General features: G+C 41.3%; 1 protein-coding gene across 1 annotated transcript; it reads right to left on the reverse strand.

Annotated features, from left to right (window-relative positions):
* Positions 1-1,709: 1,709 nt before the first annotated feature.
* Positions 1,710-9,416, reverse strand: LOC115389986 (carbohydrate sulfotransferase 12-like). Its single transcript, XM_030093622.1, has 5 exons — positions 9,141-9,416; positions 8,818-8,960; positions 7,245-7,373; positions 6,967-7,150; positions 1,710-1,982 (listed from the first exon to the last, which is right to left on the reverse strand). The coding sequence occupies exons 1-5, from the start codon at positions 9,414-9,416 to the stop codon at positions 1,710-1,712; spliced, it is 1,005 nt and encodes a 334-aa protein (XP_029949482.1).
* Positions 9,417-18,803: the final 9,387 nt, after the last annotated feature.

Below are 18,803 nucleotides of genomic sequence, written 5' to 3' on the forward strand. Positions count from 1 at the left end.
AGTTGGATGTGAAAACATTTAACATATAGGTGGCGTGCCAAAGAGGATACATTCTGTTCTGCTGTCGTTTCAAGTGCAAAAGGTTCTGAGTAGGGCTGGGCGATATATCGAATTAATTCTATTAATTCGATTTAAAATTTTCAATCGATGGGAAAAATAATAAATTGCAACATCGAGTTTAATTTTTTCTGTCTCTCCGCATTTTTACCGGACGCGTGTAATACACACAGTCGCCACACCAGGAGGACTGGCGCTGTAGCACACACTGCAGTCAACATTCCCTTACAAATGAGAAGAGTTAGAGAAGAGTCCCCCGCCGGGGACAGAGCTCTCCCCCGCCGATCAGATTTCTCCTGGCGCCATGAGAATCCCACACCGCGACGCTTTTAACGGTGAAACACGGCCCGTTCCTCATCTTCTGCCATGATGCACTCGGCCGAATTATCAGAAAAATAAACAGGAAAAGGCTGATATAAGGCACAAAATGAAATAAAGAGCGCAAATATGATAAAAATGAAAATGAAACTTAAATCGTGTGTTTTTTCGACGCTTAACTTTGATCTGTGTAGGATTTCAACCCATTTAAATTTGATCTATGTGGGATTTTTTTTTAATAAATTGCTTTATTTCCTCCAGTTTAGCTTTTATTTCTTTCAATTCAGTGCCCATGCAAGCGTTCTTGTTAAAATTACCTCAGTAATAACTATATTGCCTACATAGTTAAATGCTGGCGTTTTGGCATTCAATAAAATATCCTATTTTTTTTTTAAAATGTGTAATTGTGTTTCTTTACACAGAAAAAATTGATTAAAATCATTAATCGGATTTCAAGCACAAAAAAAAAAAAAAAAAACAGATTTAATTTTTTGGCTCTATCGCCCAGCCCTAGTTCTGAGCCAGCCACTGCTTTACTTCATTAATATAGTCCAACAGTGCTTTAATTTGACCTCATGGGCAAATATATCTGCAAACCGTCAGTGTAAAAGTGAAAAGACAGATTGCTCTTTTATACAGCTGACCCCAGGGAGAGGGCATATATAATGAGAACAGAACCGGGTCGAGGACAGAACCCTGTGGAACCCCACAAGGGAGGGAATCACGCCAAGAGTGAAAAGTCATCAGTCTGAGATGTAGCTGATATCGTTGACATGCTGATTTCTACATGAGGTTCTACATTGCTGGGTGTTCGTATTTCATATAAATGTGTTGACCCAGCTCTCTAGAGGTTTTTGTTCAAAACACGGCAATCACTTAAAACATTAAATAAGTCTATGCATTTTATAGTAGACATACCAAAAGTAAAATCAATTATCGTCACAATCCTCCCACTTTTCAAAACAAAAGGAAGCCATGCATGTGGATACATTTATCTGTTGAATGAACCTTCTCCTTTGTGTTTTCCAACCACCCAACATAAAGAATTCATTACAGAAATGAAGGCACTCTGCCTCCATTTCAACACAATGAAATAGCCTTTTTTAGTAACAAAGTTTTTACAGAATATTATCCAAAGTGCATTTGCATGATGAAAACAGACCAAAAACAAGTAAATGGCAAACAGGTTTGCTTGATATGTATAAAATGATGACAGAATTACACTGACAGGCTGTTTGAGGTTTGCACTAAATAGAGGTAAGATCAGCACCGTTGGAAGGTCTTCAGGAACTTGTGCTGCACGGCTGTGTGTACACTATCTTGCCGGGAGCCGTCTATTCGTCTGCAATGCCATCAGGTTTGGGGTAGCCGAACAGTTTGAAGTCCAGTTCATACATCTTGTATAGTTTCCTCTGTGCCTCAATGGGAATCTGATTAAACCAGTCTTTCACCCAGCTGATTTCAGTCAGGTTTGGGTATGCTGAAGGGAGATGCAACCATTTATCCACTTTCAGAAGTTTCAGAAGTTGCTTTGCGTCTGTGTTGAAGGTCTCGTGCTGCCCAATGAAGTCGTACTTGACCTGACAAGGATGGCACAATCTGTATGCCTGAAACACAAAACAGACAGGGTGACTCTCTTGACACTGGATTTCATTCAAATTTTGAATCATGTCCATTAGAGGTGTCTCGGACTAAGAATTTCCATAGTCGAATCTGATTCGTCCAATCCCACTGATCGTCGACTGATAGTCGAATCTATCATCTTTTCTTTTTTTTTTTTTTTTAAGAATCATTTGAATATAGGCTACAGCAGAATGTTGCAGTAAAAAATTAAAAAAAAAAAACAGCGCAGGCAGGTAAAATAACACTTTGATTTTTTTCCTACACACAACTGAAACACAGACTTGAACAAAGTGTCGGTAACTAAACATCAAACAAATGAAGTAGTTCAAATGGCCATAACCAAACCTGCTTCTAACAAACGGGCTAAAGCATGTAATTTATTTATATCTATAATCTCTGCAGATAAGTTCACATTTTTTGGCTCAACAATTTCTCACATTATCTGCTCAAATTAAATGAAATAGGCTTAATTGCACTGTGTTGGGTCCATTTCGCAGCGCAGCATCCATGCAAAAAAAACACTAAATTAAATAGAATAAGCCTTTCAGATAAATAAAAAATATATATAATGACCTAAAATATTACAATTAAATGAAATAAAAGTCAGCATTAAAATTGAGAAGTGAGTGACAGAAACATCTTTCATACACCCAATTATCTGGCTACTGACCCGTTTAAGGTGGAAAGCCATGTTAGTTGTTGTGGAATGATAAGAAAGGAGCTGCTGACACAAATTGCATTTGACTTTTTTTGGATCGTCTTTGACTTGTTCTGAAGTTTTTTCCCGACATTGTGAGCTTTTTAAAGTTCAGCCAAATCACCATCGAGATGCTGCTCTGTGATGGAGCTCTGCACAAAATCGGATTGTGCCACTCACCGTGGTGGTTCTTTCACAAACACTAAATAGATAGAATATTGAATAAAAGTACAAGTTAAGTAAATTTTTCCACAGTATATTTGATAGACTAACATGTATATCAAATAGGCTTTATATCATGTTTATTTGGAAAAAAACAAGCAATTCTATGTAAAATCAGTCATTCAGCACCCCCATACAGCTGGAATGGACTGGTCCTCGTTTAATAACCACATTTTGCAATGCTTCAACTATATGATTGGCAGTCAAATCAGGCCCCTCCAACGAATCGTCGAATATCTGAGGACACCCCTAGTGTTCATACATACTGGACATGGAAAACCATGCCAAGTGGCTTGAGTATTTCCCTAAAAGGCTTTTGGTTCCACTTCCCTTCCCAGTGGTGCACTGATCAGATGTTCACAAATTCACTGTGTGTACTGTTTGCATGTGTGTGTGTGTGTGTGTGTGTGTGTGTGTGTGTGTGTGTGTGTGTGTGTGTGTGTGTGTGTTGTGAATCAATAACATTGTCCATAAAGATTTACGTTCTGTGTACTGCACTAGTTTATAGCCTGCTACCACAGTCATTCTGATTATCTAAAACTATAGCTGTCATTTAAGTGCAACAGAGGAAGAACACAAAAAGTTGCAATATAAACAAGATAAGTACCAAATTTTTGTATTTGTTCCAATGTCTCCCAGTCTTCTTGACCAAATCTTTCTTTAAAAATTTAAACAGTCAAATTTCCTCTTTCATTTGGAATAAAAAAACACCGAGATTAAAACAAAGTACATTACAGCGGCCCCGGAGTGCAGGAGGCTGGGCACTCCCAAACTTTTTATTTTATTATTGGGCATCCAATGTGAAAGCAATATTGTACTGGACAGAAACTGCTAATTTACCATCATGGGTAGCCCTAGAGAAGTTATCAGTAGTAGAACACGTTGAACCTGTATCTTTGCTGTGTGCCAGGCTACCTATGCCAAAACCTATTTCAAATTTTACTTCTAACCCACTTGTTATTCATTCAATTAAGATATGGAACCAGTTCAGGAGGCATTTTAAACTTGTCAATTTATCCCTTTTTGCATCACCACAAAGAAACTGTATGTTTCCCCCATCATTAATTGATGAGGCCTTCAGCATCTGGACGGACCTTGGAATAACATCACTGCATATACTTTTCAAAGACAATGTTTTCATCTCTTTCGAACAACTGAAGACTGAATATTGTATCCCTGGTTCTCACTTCTTCAGATATCTACAAATTAGAGACTTCATCACCTGTAACATGGACTCTTTCCCTTCTTCTCCACCTTCAAGTCTTCTGGACGATATTCTTAAACTCAAACCAGATACCAAGCGTCTCATAAGTACCATCTATGGGTTGTTTAATAAGTATAAGATGGGTACTTTACAGACACTTAAATGTAAGTGGGAGAGGATTTAAACACACGGATCTCAGATGAGACGTGGAAAAATATTATCGATCGAATTTTTTCTTCATTATCTGTCTCAGACATATGGTTGTACAATTTAAAGTGGTACATCGTCTCCATTGGTCAAAAACTAGGTTGAGTAAGAGGTTTGATTTAGATCCTACGTGTGATCGCTATAAGCAAGAGCCAGCCTCCTTACTGCATATGTTTTGGACTTGCTCAAAATTACATAATTTTTGGAAATATGTTTTTGATACTTTGTCCAGAACATGTGGTATTGATCTGATCCCCTGCCCATTTATTGCTATATTTGGAGTTACCCTTGATGTAAGACTAACCAAAATACAAGTCAAATTGATCGCTTTTTGTGCATTATTGGCTCGAAGAACAATCTTATTGAATTGGAAAGATCCTCATCCACCTAAATGTGGGCACTGGGTGAAGGATACTATGCATTACATTCAACTAGAGAAGATCAGATATACAGTAAGGAGCTCTGTCCAAACATTATATGACATTTGGAAACCTTTTCTTACTCACTTTAAAAACATCAATGTAAAAGATTTTGCTGAATAATTATGTGAATTTATGTCTTATTTCTGCTCCATAATTTCGGTATTTTCTTTGTGTTATTATTGTTCATTACAAACACAATGCTTGTTATATATATATATATATATTTTTTTTTTTCTTTCTTTCTTTTTACTTTCTACAGTCTGGCTGGGTATGGCTGAGGGTGGGATTATGTGTTTTGAGGAGAAAAAAACCCAGTTTTGACTGAATATCTGTAATATTGTTTTCAAAAACTGTTCAATAAATAGACCTTGATCCAAAAAAAAAACAAGATAAGTGAAAAGAAATGGCAGCAGATGGTGAAACATTAAAAAGCGAAATGTCAATGAAGGTTTGGATTTGTGTGTTCTGCTGTCATTATTAGAAACAATGGCCCAGTTTACATGAGTGTTTTTTTCAATCGGATTGTAAACAATCGTATTAAACGGAGTGTATTCATGAAGTGATCCACGATGAATCCTCGTTTACAAGGACCCTTGGTGAAGCGGATTATACAGCGTCCTGTGACATGCGCACAAAGTCTCACGAGGAACTTGCAGGTCTTTAGCTCCGCAGCAGCAGTCCTCAGCGCCGAGCAGAGAGTTTTTATCTGCTGATATCTGCTCAAATAATGTCCCAAAAGTCCATGATACGCTGTTGAAGGAGCGGCTGCTCCCCTGGCTGCTGCACCGCTGCACCGAGCGGCACGTCTCGTTGTGAGCTCTGCCTCTGCTCCGCGTGTCGATGTTTCGAATTAACTGGTGCCCGTGTTAACTTGTGACCAATACATGATTGAAAAATGTAGTCGTTCTTGCGAACGTCGGTTATCGACAGTTACAGTGAGTGTATACTTTTAAAGTCATTTGTGAGTCTTACTTTAACAACTGCTGTAATCAAAATGTGTTTACACAGACCTCCGCCGTCATTCGTTAACACGGGAACCAGTTAATCCATAACACCAGCCGGCGATCGCTTGTATTCTGCTATAGAGCTCTTTATACAACTCGCTATTGCGCGATTTGGTTCCATCTCGCCTCTCCAATGTTTTTTCTGTCGGGGTTTTTTACTAAAAAAGTGTTTTTCAACCACCGTGGCGTTCTCTGCTGGTTTTTTGACTGTGCTGCTTCCCGTTTACTGGCACATCACAAGTCACTACATGCATGCACAGAACAAACACTCCCCCAGTACAATCCGCTCTGCTGTCAGACTCGTTTATAAGGGACACGGAGCGGATTGTCGATCGGCGTAGACCACCTCATACAATCAGCTCCAAATTACAATCCGCTCCGAGTGAAGCGGATCCACTCGGTCGTTTACATGACACATTTTACAATGCGCTCCACGTACAATCCGCTTATACGTGGTCCGTGTAAACGTGCCTAATGAGTCCACTTGAATCTGTTACGAAGCAGAACACAAAACAAAACCAAAAATATGTTTCACTACATTTTAAGAAATCTAAATTCTATACAGTTTTTACAGCATGAATGCTATACAAAAAAGAAGGAAATAATTAGCTGCAGAAGTGGCTTTCAGAGTGTTGAGGGGCACCAGAGAGCTTCAGGTGGGGTCGACAGCAGCAGCAGAAAACAATCTGAACCGTCAACAGGTGCATTTTAATTTCCCATTTCATTTTTTAAAAGAAATCGCAATAAAAGGAGGGGGGGAATCTTATAATTATTTGGATCGCAACAGCAGCCAACAACAAGATCATTTTGCCTATTATGGCAAACACCAAGTCCAGCGTTACAATATGAACTTGATGTGAAACAAAAAAGGTGCAGGGTGAGAGTGGAAGGCCCACATCAAGCTTTAACTCTCTGAATCACATCTCAGCTTCACGTTCTTTCTATTGATTCAGGATGCATGTCATTTATGTCATCATGGAGTGAACCGAAACGGAAAAGCTATAAATCATTTGAAAAAAGAAATTGAATTGAACTATGTCTGATAAATATAAAAGAAAACCCCAAAAAGCTTATTCAGAAAGCCTGAACTCAAGGATCTGACGGGGAAACCGCTTTGCTTCAATGCTCTTGATGGCTAATGAAAGTCATTAAAATCAAATTACCAATATTTCCAAACCCAATTGACACGAACAGTGTGAGTGAGACAAATACCTGCAGCCAGTGTTCATTGAGGACCTCTGTTCTCTTGGGATCCAGCAGGTAGGTGATGAACTGTTGAAACGTGGGTTTGAACCCTGCAGCAAAAGCCTCCTCGGCTATGTTTGGCAAAGAAGACATGTGACCATAATGACGCAGGATCTTTGAGCCAACATTCTCGTAGAAGTACTGGTCGGGCCTGGCAACACAAGCACATCACACACATACACTTTATGCTGTTGGATCAAAAGAGAAGCAGGTGTGAATGTGTACATGCGCTGTCAGATACACACTTTCCCAACTTGTCCCTGAAGGCAGAGATGAGTCGAACAAAGGGGTCTCGTACAAACAGAAATTTGGTGTACGTCTGGAGCTTGGTTTTCATCTGGCTGCGGGACTGAGAACCATAAATGTGTATAAACCTGGTCAGAAGAACAAGAACACACAGTTAAAGCTCCCCTGCATCATGAATCCAGTTGAAAACTGACGTTCTGTTTTTCAGTAAATAAAGGAGTGTCTGCTTTACTGCCACTATGTTACGACCAGGTCTTCAGGCCACAACAAAGGAGGAAACGCCCAAGATTATTTATTAAAGCTCGTGTCCGGAGTTTTGAAAGAGAGAGGTTTTTTCTGCCCTCCCTCTGCTTTCATGAGCGACCAAGCCACGCCCCTTTAATCATGCACGCGAATTATCTGTCGGGTGAAAATGAGAGCCTCCGAGTCCTACAGCATCCTCCATGTTTAGCTGTTTACGGTGGATGTTCAGCAGACAGTGGATATATCCGAGATAAGCGCGGCGGCTGCTGCAGAGCTAACTCTCCTCTGCCTGGGCGAGTGGCCGTGCTCTCTGGCTGCGCGCACATGTTGACTGACAGCACGAGAATGCGGAAGCTCGCATTCTATTGGCTGACGCTGACCGGCGCTTTTTCGGATAACATGGGGGTCTATGAGACGAAGGCGGGGCTCATAAATACATTTTTATATTGCTTTATGCTAATATTAGATTGCAGTATTGAACCAGACTAACACATTTAAGCTCTGTTGAAAAATGATGCATATGTTGGAAACGAACGGAAACTCCGGACACGAGCTTTAAAGGAAGTCACACTAATGAGATGTGGTAATTAGGACCAGTAGTGTATGTAGGTGCAACGACACAGCCGGGCCGCAGACAGACAGCAAGGCAGCGAGTGGCACAGCCAGTTGTGACGCAGCCAGCTGGCTTACGAATCGACACATAATGGTCAACAGTCAGCTGATATCTGTCTGTCCAGCTTCATCCCGTTCAGAGTTGCGGAGGCACTGCGGCCAGTCCTGGCTAACGATGGGAACACCCTGGACAGGTCTCCAGTTCATCACAGTGCAAACACAGACGAACAACCACACAGTCTCATGTTCACACCCAGGGACAATTAAGAGTCACCAGTTCACCTCACGTGCACGTTTTTGGACTGTGTAAGGAAACCAGAGTACCCAGAGGAAACCCAGGCATACACGGGGAGAGCATGCAAATTCCACACAGAAAAGGCCCCACCAGTACTTGAACTCACGACCTTCTCGCTGTGATGAGGGAGCGCTCATGCCATTGATATCTCAATCAAATTAACCTTCAGTTGCCAGTATTGCAATGGACATCGGTCATTATTCTTCAGTGCTTAATGTTTAGTAAAGAGTATATTTTTAGAGTGTTCTAACACTTACTTGCTAAAAATAAACATTTTATTGGCCATTAGACTATCTTTATAACACTCAAGCACAACTGAGATGAAACTGGACTTTATAGAGCTACTGACATAAAATAAGTACATGAAATCTACATTTAAAATCTATGTTTGTGCTGTGGGTATGGACTGTATGACGTCTTACTTGTCAAAAGTGAGGTGGCTAATCCTGTTGTGTATGATGTCTCGAGGTATTTCCTTGGGAGCAGTGTAAGGCTTTCCTGTCAAGGGTGAGATCTGAGACTGACTGAGGATGATCATCACACTCTTCCACCTGGTGCATGCCACCTAAACAGAGAGAAGTCATTGGAGACAGGGGGGCGGACACAGGAAAGAGAGAACTATCAATGTGTGTATAAACATTATGAATGGCCGATAAAAAAACTAAAGCCAATAAGGCACTTTTCTTTCAAGCTGTCTCTTATGCATTTCTCTCCCACACAGACAAACACCACACTGTGGACGTACCTTGGGAACATAGCAGTAGATAATTTGGTGTTTATCATCTACTATGAAGTGATCCAGCTCGTTGTTTGGGATCTGATCAAAACTGCGTGTCATTGATGGAAAATTGTGAGTGGAGCGCATTTCTGAGCACATGTCCTCGATCGTCTGCTTCCTAGCTCTTTGTTCCATATCTTCAGCAGAGACACCACCGCTCTCTTTCTCATCTTCCTGCAGTTCCTCCTCCTCCCTCTGCTCCACCTCTTCTTGCTGCTGAACAGGGATGCGCCTATTCGACATGGTGGCGGGGACGATGTTCTCAGATCTGACGGTGCTAACAGCCTGTGAAGGGTCTTTGTTGGTCCTGTTAATCCCACCAACTGTAAGTGGTCTATTAGGAGTAGGCGTCGACTCTGCACCAAACCAGATTATATTTTCCCAGTATACAAAGATGAGCAGGCCCACTGACAGAGATGCCAGTAGGAAAGCCAGCTTCACAGTGGGTCGTTTTCCCATGGCTGGATCGCATCGGGGTCTGCGATTGTCGAAAAAAAAGATGAAGGGGTTCTCTCAAGCTTTATGGTGGCCTCCGACTGCAGAAGATCCCTCCTGCTTGAGAAAGGCAACTGAAAGAAACGGAAAACAGCACTAAAACCTCTGTACTCATTAAATACTTGAACACACAAAAGAAAGTTTGGTATGGAGGAAAGTATTTGAAAGAAATGTTTAAAAAAGGGGGGCGGGGCGGAACGAGGAGGATGTAAGGTGCGTTTCGCACGAGCTCCGCTGGAATGTGGCTTTTTTAACACTTTTTTTATTACACTTTTGTACCTTTTTGCCGGTGTGAAGCCCCAACGTTGCAACCTTTACTTTTCAACTTTTTTTTTCGGTCGATGATGGCAAACCGAGGTAAAAGTGAAACTACTAAAGCAGGCCGCAGCAAGCCTCGGCTGTCACCTGAGCCGCAATCCCCTAAACAGCCGGACGCCGACGCCGATTCCAACGCCACTCTGTTGCGCAATATGAAGGAGATGATGGATGAACTGCGCACGGATATGCTCAGTAAGTTTGAATCCACCATCTCAGTTGCAGTTAAAAGGGAGATCGTGGCCGCTCTGGAGCCTTTTGAGAACAGACTTTCCTCATATGGTGAATCCATCGCGGACCTCGAGCGCTCGGCTAATGCTCACAGCACGGAGCTAACCCAGCTCCGTGCTGATGTTAGTAAGTTATCCGCCACTGTGGACTCTTTGGAAAAGAAATGCGAGGACCTGGAAGGTCGTTCACGTTGGAATAATGTTCGCCTAGTGGGCCTGCCTGAGGGAACAGAGGGTCCTCGTCCCACCGAATTCACGGCCCAGCTCCTACAAGACATGCTCGGACTAGACAACAAGCCTGTGCTGGATCGAGCTCACCGCACGTTACGTCCCAAGCCCAAGGATGGTGAGCACCCTCGTCCTCTCATTGTTCGGGTGAATCTGTTTCAAGTCCGGAACCAAATCCTACGTCGAGCTGGTGAAGCATCTCCGCTGTCCTACATGGGCAAGAGGATCTCAATTTATCCTGATTTCACTCCGGCGGTTGCTAAGAAGCGGGCTGCCTTTGCCACAGTAAAGAAGGAGCTCCATGCTTGTCCCAATGTCAAGTTTGGGCTTCTTTAAAGGGCAACTTTACGCATCACTCTGCCCAGCGGGCAGACGCACAAGTTTGAAGATCCAACACTGGCTTTGAATTTCATTGAGAAGAACATTAAAAAGGGCGTTTCCCCTGATCTCACTTAGAAGATCTGCCTACCTGTCATTTAGCCACTATGGTTACCAACCTTGAGGACACCATTTGCCTTTAATCCTGCTGGTTGCCCTGTTTTGTTTGTTTTTTAATGCAATCAGCTCCACAGTTCTGTTATGACTGTGGCTGTGCTTTCCAGCCTGCACTTGTCACTCTTGACGGGTCAAGGTGAATATATGACTGCAAGATTCTCTCAGGCATAATTGTAGCCTCTGGGTCTCCCTAATATGGCACTAATGACTGTGAAATGCTACAATGTTTCTTTTTCTTCCTCTCCTCTCTTTTCCTTTTTTCTTTAAGGTTCAATAATACTGTACAAGTTACTGTTTTATTAGTTGGCTTCTATCTGGTTTAGCTTTATATACATTTGTTAATGTGTAATCCCATAGATTTTCAATGGTTAGTCACAATTCCAACACCTAGGTAGTTGTAGTTTTTTAGTTGTTTAGTATAAGCTCTCTTCTGAGCATTAGAAGGTGTGATTGTTGGTTCATCAAGGGGGTATTTTGCGCGCATCCCGTTTGGGGGGGATGCTTCGGCTTATGTTTATTTGGTGGAGGGTAGGGTGGGTGGGGAAATGTGGGCATGTGTGTTCATACTTCTGTTATTGTTTCTTTTCCTTTTTGCCTTGTTTTGTTCACATCAGTCAACCTTCTATTTTCAATTTTGCATCAGGTCATCACTTTTATATAACCCTCTTGTTGCCTAACTATGACCTCGTCCAGTGTGACATCATCCAGTGGGTGTGCCATCAGATTCACCAGTTTTAACTGTAAAGGCCTAAATAACCCTATAAAACGAAGTAAAATAATGCACCACTTACATCACCTTAGTGCCCATGTCATTTTTTTGCAAGAAACCCACCTTAAGGTTTCGGACCACTCTAAATTGAAGAGGGGATGGATCAGTCAGATTTATCATTCTTCATTTCAAGGCAAATCTCGGGGTGCAGCCATTTTGATCCATAAATCGGTTACATTTCTGCATTCAAGTACTATTTCTGACCCCAATGGCAGATTTGTTATAGTTGCGGGTCAGATTAATAACACTCAGGTAGTCTTGGCTAATATTTATGCCCCCAATTATGATGATGATGCTTTCTTTAAACGCCTTTTTCTAACTCTCTCTGGTTTTTCATCACATCATTTAATATTAGGTGGAGATTTTAATTGCTGGCTAGACCCGCAATTGGACCGTTCCTCCCCAAGACCTTGTGCACCATCTAAGTCAGCTAAGGTAATACAGTCTTTCATGGAGGAACTTGCCCTCATTGATGTTTGGCGCTTTTTTAATCCGTCTATGAAAGTGTATTCATTTTTCTCCCATGTTCATCACACCTTCACCCGTATTGACTATTTTTTAGTTGATAACAGACTGCTCCCATCAGTGTCTTTTTGTAATTATGATGCTATTGTTATTTCTGACCACGCCCCTACCTCTATGAATATATGCTTCAAGAACGTTAATCCTGCACTACCACTATGGCGTCTTAATACATGCTTACTTTTAAATGATGATTTTGTTAGCTTTATTTCACAACAAATTGATTTTTTTGTGAGCCTTAATAAAACACCGGATGTGTCTGCCTCAGTATTATGGGAGGCCCTGAAGGCCTACATCAGAGGGGAGATAATCTCATACACTTGTTATGAGAAGAGACTTAGAAAAGAAAAATTAACTAAACTGACACAACGTATATCTGAACTCGACAGGTTGTATGCTACGTACAAAATCCCCGAATTCTATAAAGAGCGCCTCTGTTTACAGGCTGAATTTGATGCTTTGATGACACAACGTACTACTGAACTCCTTCTACAAACAAGGTCTCAGTTCTATGAACATGGAGATAAAGCCAGCAAATTATTGGCACATAAATTACGTCAGGCATCAACATCTCACCTTATCCCACAAATTCATACGAACACCCACAATACCACTGAACCCAGGGAAATCAATAATGTGTTTAAAGACTTTTACATGTCTCTTTATTCCTCTGATCAAGACACCACTCCTGATTTTGATAATTTCTTTAAAAATTTGGATATCCCTTTGCTCGCTCAATCTGCTATGGAAGATTTGGAGAGGCCAATCTCTATTGCTGAACTTAATAGGTCTGTAAAATCTTTGCAAAATGGGAAAAGTCCCGGGCCAGATGGCTTTCCTCCCGAATTTTTCAAAAAGTTCTGGGACAAGCTTGCCCCATTATTATTGGAAATGTACAATGAATCCCTTGATTTGGGTCTCCTCCCTCAAACTCTCAATCAAGCGTCCATTTCCCTCCTTTTAAAAAAAGGCAAGGACCCATTAGCCTGCACCTCTTATCGCCCAATAAGTCTATTGAATGTTGATTTTAAACTACTATCGAAATTATTAGCACTACGCCTAGAATCTCATCTCCCCTCTATCATCTCTGCAGACCAAACAGGATTCATTCGGAATAGGCACTCATTCTCTAATATTAGACGTTTGTTTAATATACTTTATAATACATCCTCTTCCAACACCCATGAAGCTATAATCTCTTTAGACGCCGAAAAGGCATTTGATAGAATTGAATGGGATTACCTCTTCTATGCGTTAGATAAATTTGGGTTTAAGAATAAGTTTATTTCTTGGATTAAGTTGCTTTATTCAGCCCCACAAGCCTCAGTCAGGACAAATAATATTCAATCTGAATATTTCCGTCTATATCGCTCTACTAGACAGGGTTGCCCTCTGAGCCCTTTACTATTTGCTATTGCCATTGAACCTCTCTCGATAGCCCTTCGTTCTAACCCCCTCATTACAGGTATTTTTAGAAATGGCTCTCAGAACAAAATTTCTCTGTATGCTGATGATCTTCTTTTATATGTCTCTAATTTGCCTGTTTCGGTTCCTGCTGCTCTGGCCACCCTTCACTCATTTGGTCAAATATCTGGATATAAACTAAATCTAAACAAGAGTGAGTTATTTCCCATTAATTCCGCTGCCCAGATGTATCCCTTGACAAATTTTCCCTTTAAAGTTGCCTCCTATAGTTTTGTTTATCTTGGTGTCCATGTTACACTCAAATTTGAAGACCTCTATAAGGCTAACTTTGCTCCTCTTTTGACCCAAATCCAGAAAGATTTTGAACGATGGTCTCTCCTTAATCTATCTTTGATCGCTCGCGTCAACTCCGTAAAAATGAATACACTTCCAAGACTCTCATACTTGTTTCAGTGCATACCACTCTTTCTCCCTCAGTCTTTTTTCCGTAAACTCGATAGCCTGATTTCCGAATTCATCTGGAACAAGAAAGTTCCTAGGCTTCGCAGACAATATTTGCAAAGACCAAAGTCGCTGGGAGGACTGGCCCTGCCTAATTTTAAGTTCTATTACTGGGCCGCCAACATTAGAATTCTGAAATTTTGGCTTCAATATGAGGCTTTTGATCCTCCCCCAACCTGGCTAGTCATGGAAGCAGGATCAGCAAACCCAGTCTCCCTAAAAGCCTTAGTGCATTCTCCTATTAATTCCTCTACTCTGCCTTACACCAAAAATGTGATTGTTAAGACAACACTTAAGATCTGGGTTCAATTTCGGCGCTTTTTTGGTTTACAGACGCTTTCCATTTATGCACCACTAGCAGCTAATCATGCCTTTCCTCCCTCCCTCATAGACAGTGTTTTTTTAAGGTGGACAAATTTTGGCATTCACAGCTTTAAGGATCTATATATCAACAATATTTTTGCCTCTTTTCAGCAACTTTCAGATAAATTCTCACTTCCAAATCAACATTTTTTTAGATACTTACAAGTCCGCAGCTTTGCTCATAACACATTTCCTTGTTTTCCTAATTTACCCCCTGACTTAGCTTTGGACAATTTTCTTACACCCATCTCTACTATTAAAGGCTCTATTTCATGTATCTATAATCAAATAAGTCTTTTACGTCCAGAGCCCCTAGGTTTGATAAAATCACTTTGGGAGGAGGACCTGGGGATGGTGTTGTCTGAGGAGATTTGGGCAGAGATCCTGAATCGAGTACACAAATCTTCTATCTGTGCAAGACACTGTCTAGTTCAATGTAAAGTCATACACCGTACCTACTATACCAAAGCTCGTCTAGCTAAGATTTATGATGGTGTCACTCCGGATTGTGATAGGTGTCAGCAGTCGCCTGCAAATTTAATACACATGTTCTGGGATTGTCCTTCTCTTCATGATTATTGGACTAAAATTTTTAACACCCTGTCAGAGGTGATTGGAGAAAGTATAAAGCCAAATGCTTTGACTGCTCTATTTGGGGTCACCTCTGCCTCCCTCCTCAGATCTAAGAGAGATGTACTTGCTTTTGCGACTCTGCTAGCCAGAAGATTGATTGTAATTAATTGGAAATCTACTGCACCACCCTCCTACACCCACTGGATTAGGGATACTCTATATTTTCTTAAACTGGAGAAAATCAGACTTTATTTAGCTGGCTGCCCCAGTAAATTTGGGAAATTATGGGGCCCTTTTTTTAAATTTGTAAAGAAGGATCTTCCACTCACCCCTGATTGATATGACTCAAACAGCTTAGAGAGGCAGATGCGCTATTTGTGTGATGAGGTCATATATTGCTATTTTCATTTGGGATGTCTGTCGCTACATTTATGACAATTAACTTTTAACAGACTGATGTGTGTTTTTTGTCATTCATTTCTTTCTTTTCCTTTTTTTTTTTTTTTTTTAATTTAATTTAATTTTATTTTCAATAAATGTGTATTAGTTCAATATGTTGTTTATCACTGCTTTTATCTTTTTTTTTTATTTATTTATATTTTTTTTCTCTCCTTTCTATTGTTAAGGATTTTGCACATGTAAACCTTTTTGCTAATGTTCATGTAAAATTGTATTTCCCTGCAAAACTCAATAAAAAAAACATAAAAAAAAAAAAAAAAAAGAAATGTTTAAAAAAGTAAAAACCTTTGATCTATTCGGATCATTTGTTCTTATCTTGATTTACGCCTTATGAGCAAATATGATTAAAAATAAAACCCCATTTTTGAGAGTGGGTGGGGACCGATGATTGAATTTCTGAAATAGGATTACCTTTTGCCTGGTTTTTTTTGGGGTTTTTTTTTGTTTCTTTTGTTCCTGATTTTGTATTTGTAATGATGCCCAGTCTCAGGACAGTGTTATTGTTTTGTTATGTTTTGCCCTCTTCATATGGCAATAAAGTTAAAAAAAACAAAACAAAACCATCCTCTCCTTCTTCACTGGCAACACAACCTGGAAAAACATGAAAAGAAAAAACAATGGCTGAGCTTACCTGAAAGATTTTGAATGAGGGAGTGGTTTGATCAGATTCTCCTCAAATATTTGATACATGCTGTCATCTAAAACAACAATGAAGCTTGTTGAGCAGCATTGTTCTCACCCTCCCATAACTATTTACTATTATCTTTGGATAATATACCAGCCCAGGGGTGGTGGGAGCCCCTACCCCCACCAGGACACCCAGCGGTCAGGAACAAACCATCCTGTGGGGGTGGGACAGCCAGCTGGAGGGTTTCATCGGGTCTTACTGAGCCGGTGGAGAGTTAAGGAGCCTGTTTGACAACTGACGTGAGAACCTGTTAGACCAGAGCACACCCAGTCTCATCAGATTTTCCCTGGTACCTCATCATTAGTGACACTACGGGAATGGCTCACAGCTACGTCATTGAAGCTGAATACGTCGATTCCGTGTCCAAAGCGTACGTTGGTGCAGTGCTGTGTCCCGTGTTGTAACAACAGCAACGATGTCAACAAAACCATATCCTACTACCGCTTTCCTCTGATATTACATCATTATATTATTTTTCCTGATATTACAAATAATGAGGCTGACTCACGTTATACAGCTCAGATTTTCATTGTTTCATTTAATTATGTCTCAGAGTCAGACAGCAGCGGCACCGCAGCCCGGTCTCCTCCTCACATCGGTGACGGTCCCACCGAGACACACACACCCAGCACCGGACCTGGTCCTCAGCAGGACACAGGATCGAACAGGACCCGGGACTCAGGCCACCGAGGGCGGCGCGTGCCACCCCCTGCCGGTGCTGCCTAAATTAAAGACAATTTATAGAAATCTTAATAAAATCTTTGACTAAACGTCCTCTGTATTTAATCTCCCGTTAGCTGATATTATTTTCTAGGCTGCTGGCATCACATCATTGATTAAATAAATCATTTGCTAAATTTTAGAGTTTATTTACATGTCAGTAGCGGTTCTTCAGGTCCATGCTGGTTTCCACATCAGCTCCTCTCGTGGCGCTGGCGCATCAGAAGTAACTCTATCAGTCAGTACAATATTGTGTAAAACTGCACAGGACAAAATAAAGTCATATCTTTTCGGGGCTGAACAGCAGCGTTTCCCCCGCTGGGTCTGCTCTGCAGCGTGTGCATCTTTGTGCACCGTTAAAGCAGCCTCCTCTCCGTGGCAGGATGGACCAGCGGTGTTATTGAAAGTTAATAATCCTTTATTAATCCCACAAGGGGGAATATTATTAGATATTCTGTAAGGGCATTCTTTTTTTTATTATTATTATTATTTTACTTTTTAACCTGTACTGAATATGTGCTCCTTCTGTTTTATGGTGTGTTTGAGGTTTGGTTTATCATTATTTCCCTGGATGACACTTCTAGAATAAACTGTAAGTTGTCCACAAACTACAGACAGTACCCAATCGTACCATAGCTAATTAATTAGTAGTTCAGTTACACAGCTTGATGCAACAACTGACATCCTAGGGTTAATGCCAGCTAGCCACTTACTCACTCACTTCAACCTCGTAAATTTTGTTTTTCATTAAAGCCTGTACTTTCCCTTTCAGATTTCCACCTGTCACCACAGAAACATTTACAACTCGGTTTGAGTTGTAAGAGTTTAGACCCCTCTTCACTCACTTTGGAAAGTCAGCAAAATACACTGTTACCATGAAAAAAGTGACCAGTTCTTTGGCAACAGCCATTGTGTTTACATTGAGTGCTGGACCCCGAAGTGACTTGACACTAGCTCTTCCCATTGTTTAAATTCTTTAAAAAAAAAAATGCCTGAGGAAAAACCAAAAAACCTGAATTTCTCCAGCCAACAGGCCTCGAATGTGCACTTTGAGCATTCACCCTCCACAGTGGACACAAAGAGCATCTTTACAGAACATTTCCCCTGCGTCTCCCTCCTCTTCCCGGAGACGTACCGCCGCCCGGCTTGGTCCCGTCACACCAGACTCAACACCGAGGCCACAGAACCCCATCTGAGGAGAAACGCCACCCTCGGCCTAATGAAATCTGTTTCCTTACCCCACAGAGGAGCGGACGTCCTGCTCAGCTGTGCCGCTGTCTGATTCCAGGTTTGTCTGCCAGTTGACGTGAAGCCACCTGAGGTACTCCCTCTTCCTACACACCACACCCAAATACCACAAAATTAATGCTCGTTACCACACCCGCCACACTGCATTCTCATTGTCCAACTGCACACATGCCTCCTCCAACTGTAGGCCATGGAACCACAAACCGCCTCAGGATCCTCCCTGAAGAGCAGGAATCGTTTGTGGGCAGGGAAGTCTGGTCATCCCGACTTAGACCCGGTCCTCGATAAGTGGTTAAAAATGAATGGATGGATGGATGGATGTTCTGGAGTTTGCCTGTTCTCCTTGTGTCTGTGTGTGTGTGTGTGTGTGTGGGTTTCCTCTCGCAGTGCAAACATTTTCATGTGAGGTATCAAGCAAACCCTGCGTTGATTGTGAGAATCCCAGGTGTTGAAGCGACGTGAACTTTTTTGATTGTGTTACACAATTGGAAATAAGGGGCCAACTTATCCTCCGTGAAACATATTTATTTTGCAAACAGGCTGCAAAACAGGAAAAGGTTTATCAGGAGTGCACTCGGTTCTTGATCTCATGGACTGCA

This window comes from Salarias fasciatus, chromosome 1 (genome assembly GCF_902148845.1).
Source record: "Salarias fasciatus chromosome 1, fSalaFa1.1, whole genome shotgun sequence".
Classification (NCBI taxonomy): Eukaryota; Metazoa; Chordata; class Actinopteri; order Blenniiformes; family Blenniidae; genus Salarias; species Salarias fasciatus.

Bases quoted from the DNA above. Each gene is read 5' to 3' on its own strand.
- LOC115389986 (XM_030093622.1), bottom strand. From the start codon at position 9,416: ATGTCGAATAGGCGCATCCCTGTTCAGCAGCAAGAAGAGGTGGAGCAG. The intron at 8,961-9,140 runs GTACGTCCACAG...CTCTCTGTTTAG, and splicing joins TCTACTGCTATGTTCCCAAG to GTGGCATGCACCAGGTGGAA. The intron at 1,983-6,966 runs GTATTTGTCTCA...TTTGTGTTTCAG, and splicing joins TCAATGAACACTGGCTGCAG to GCATACAGATTGTGCCATCC.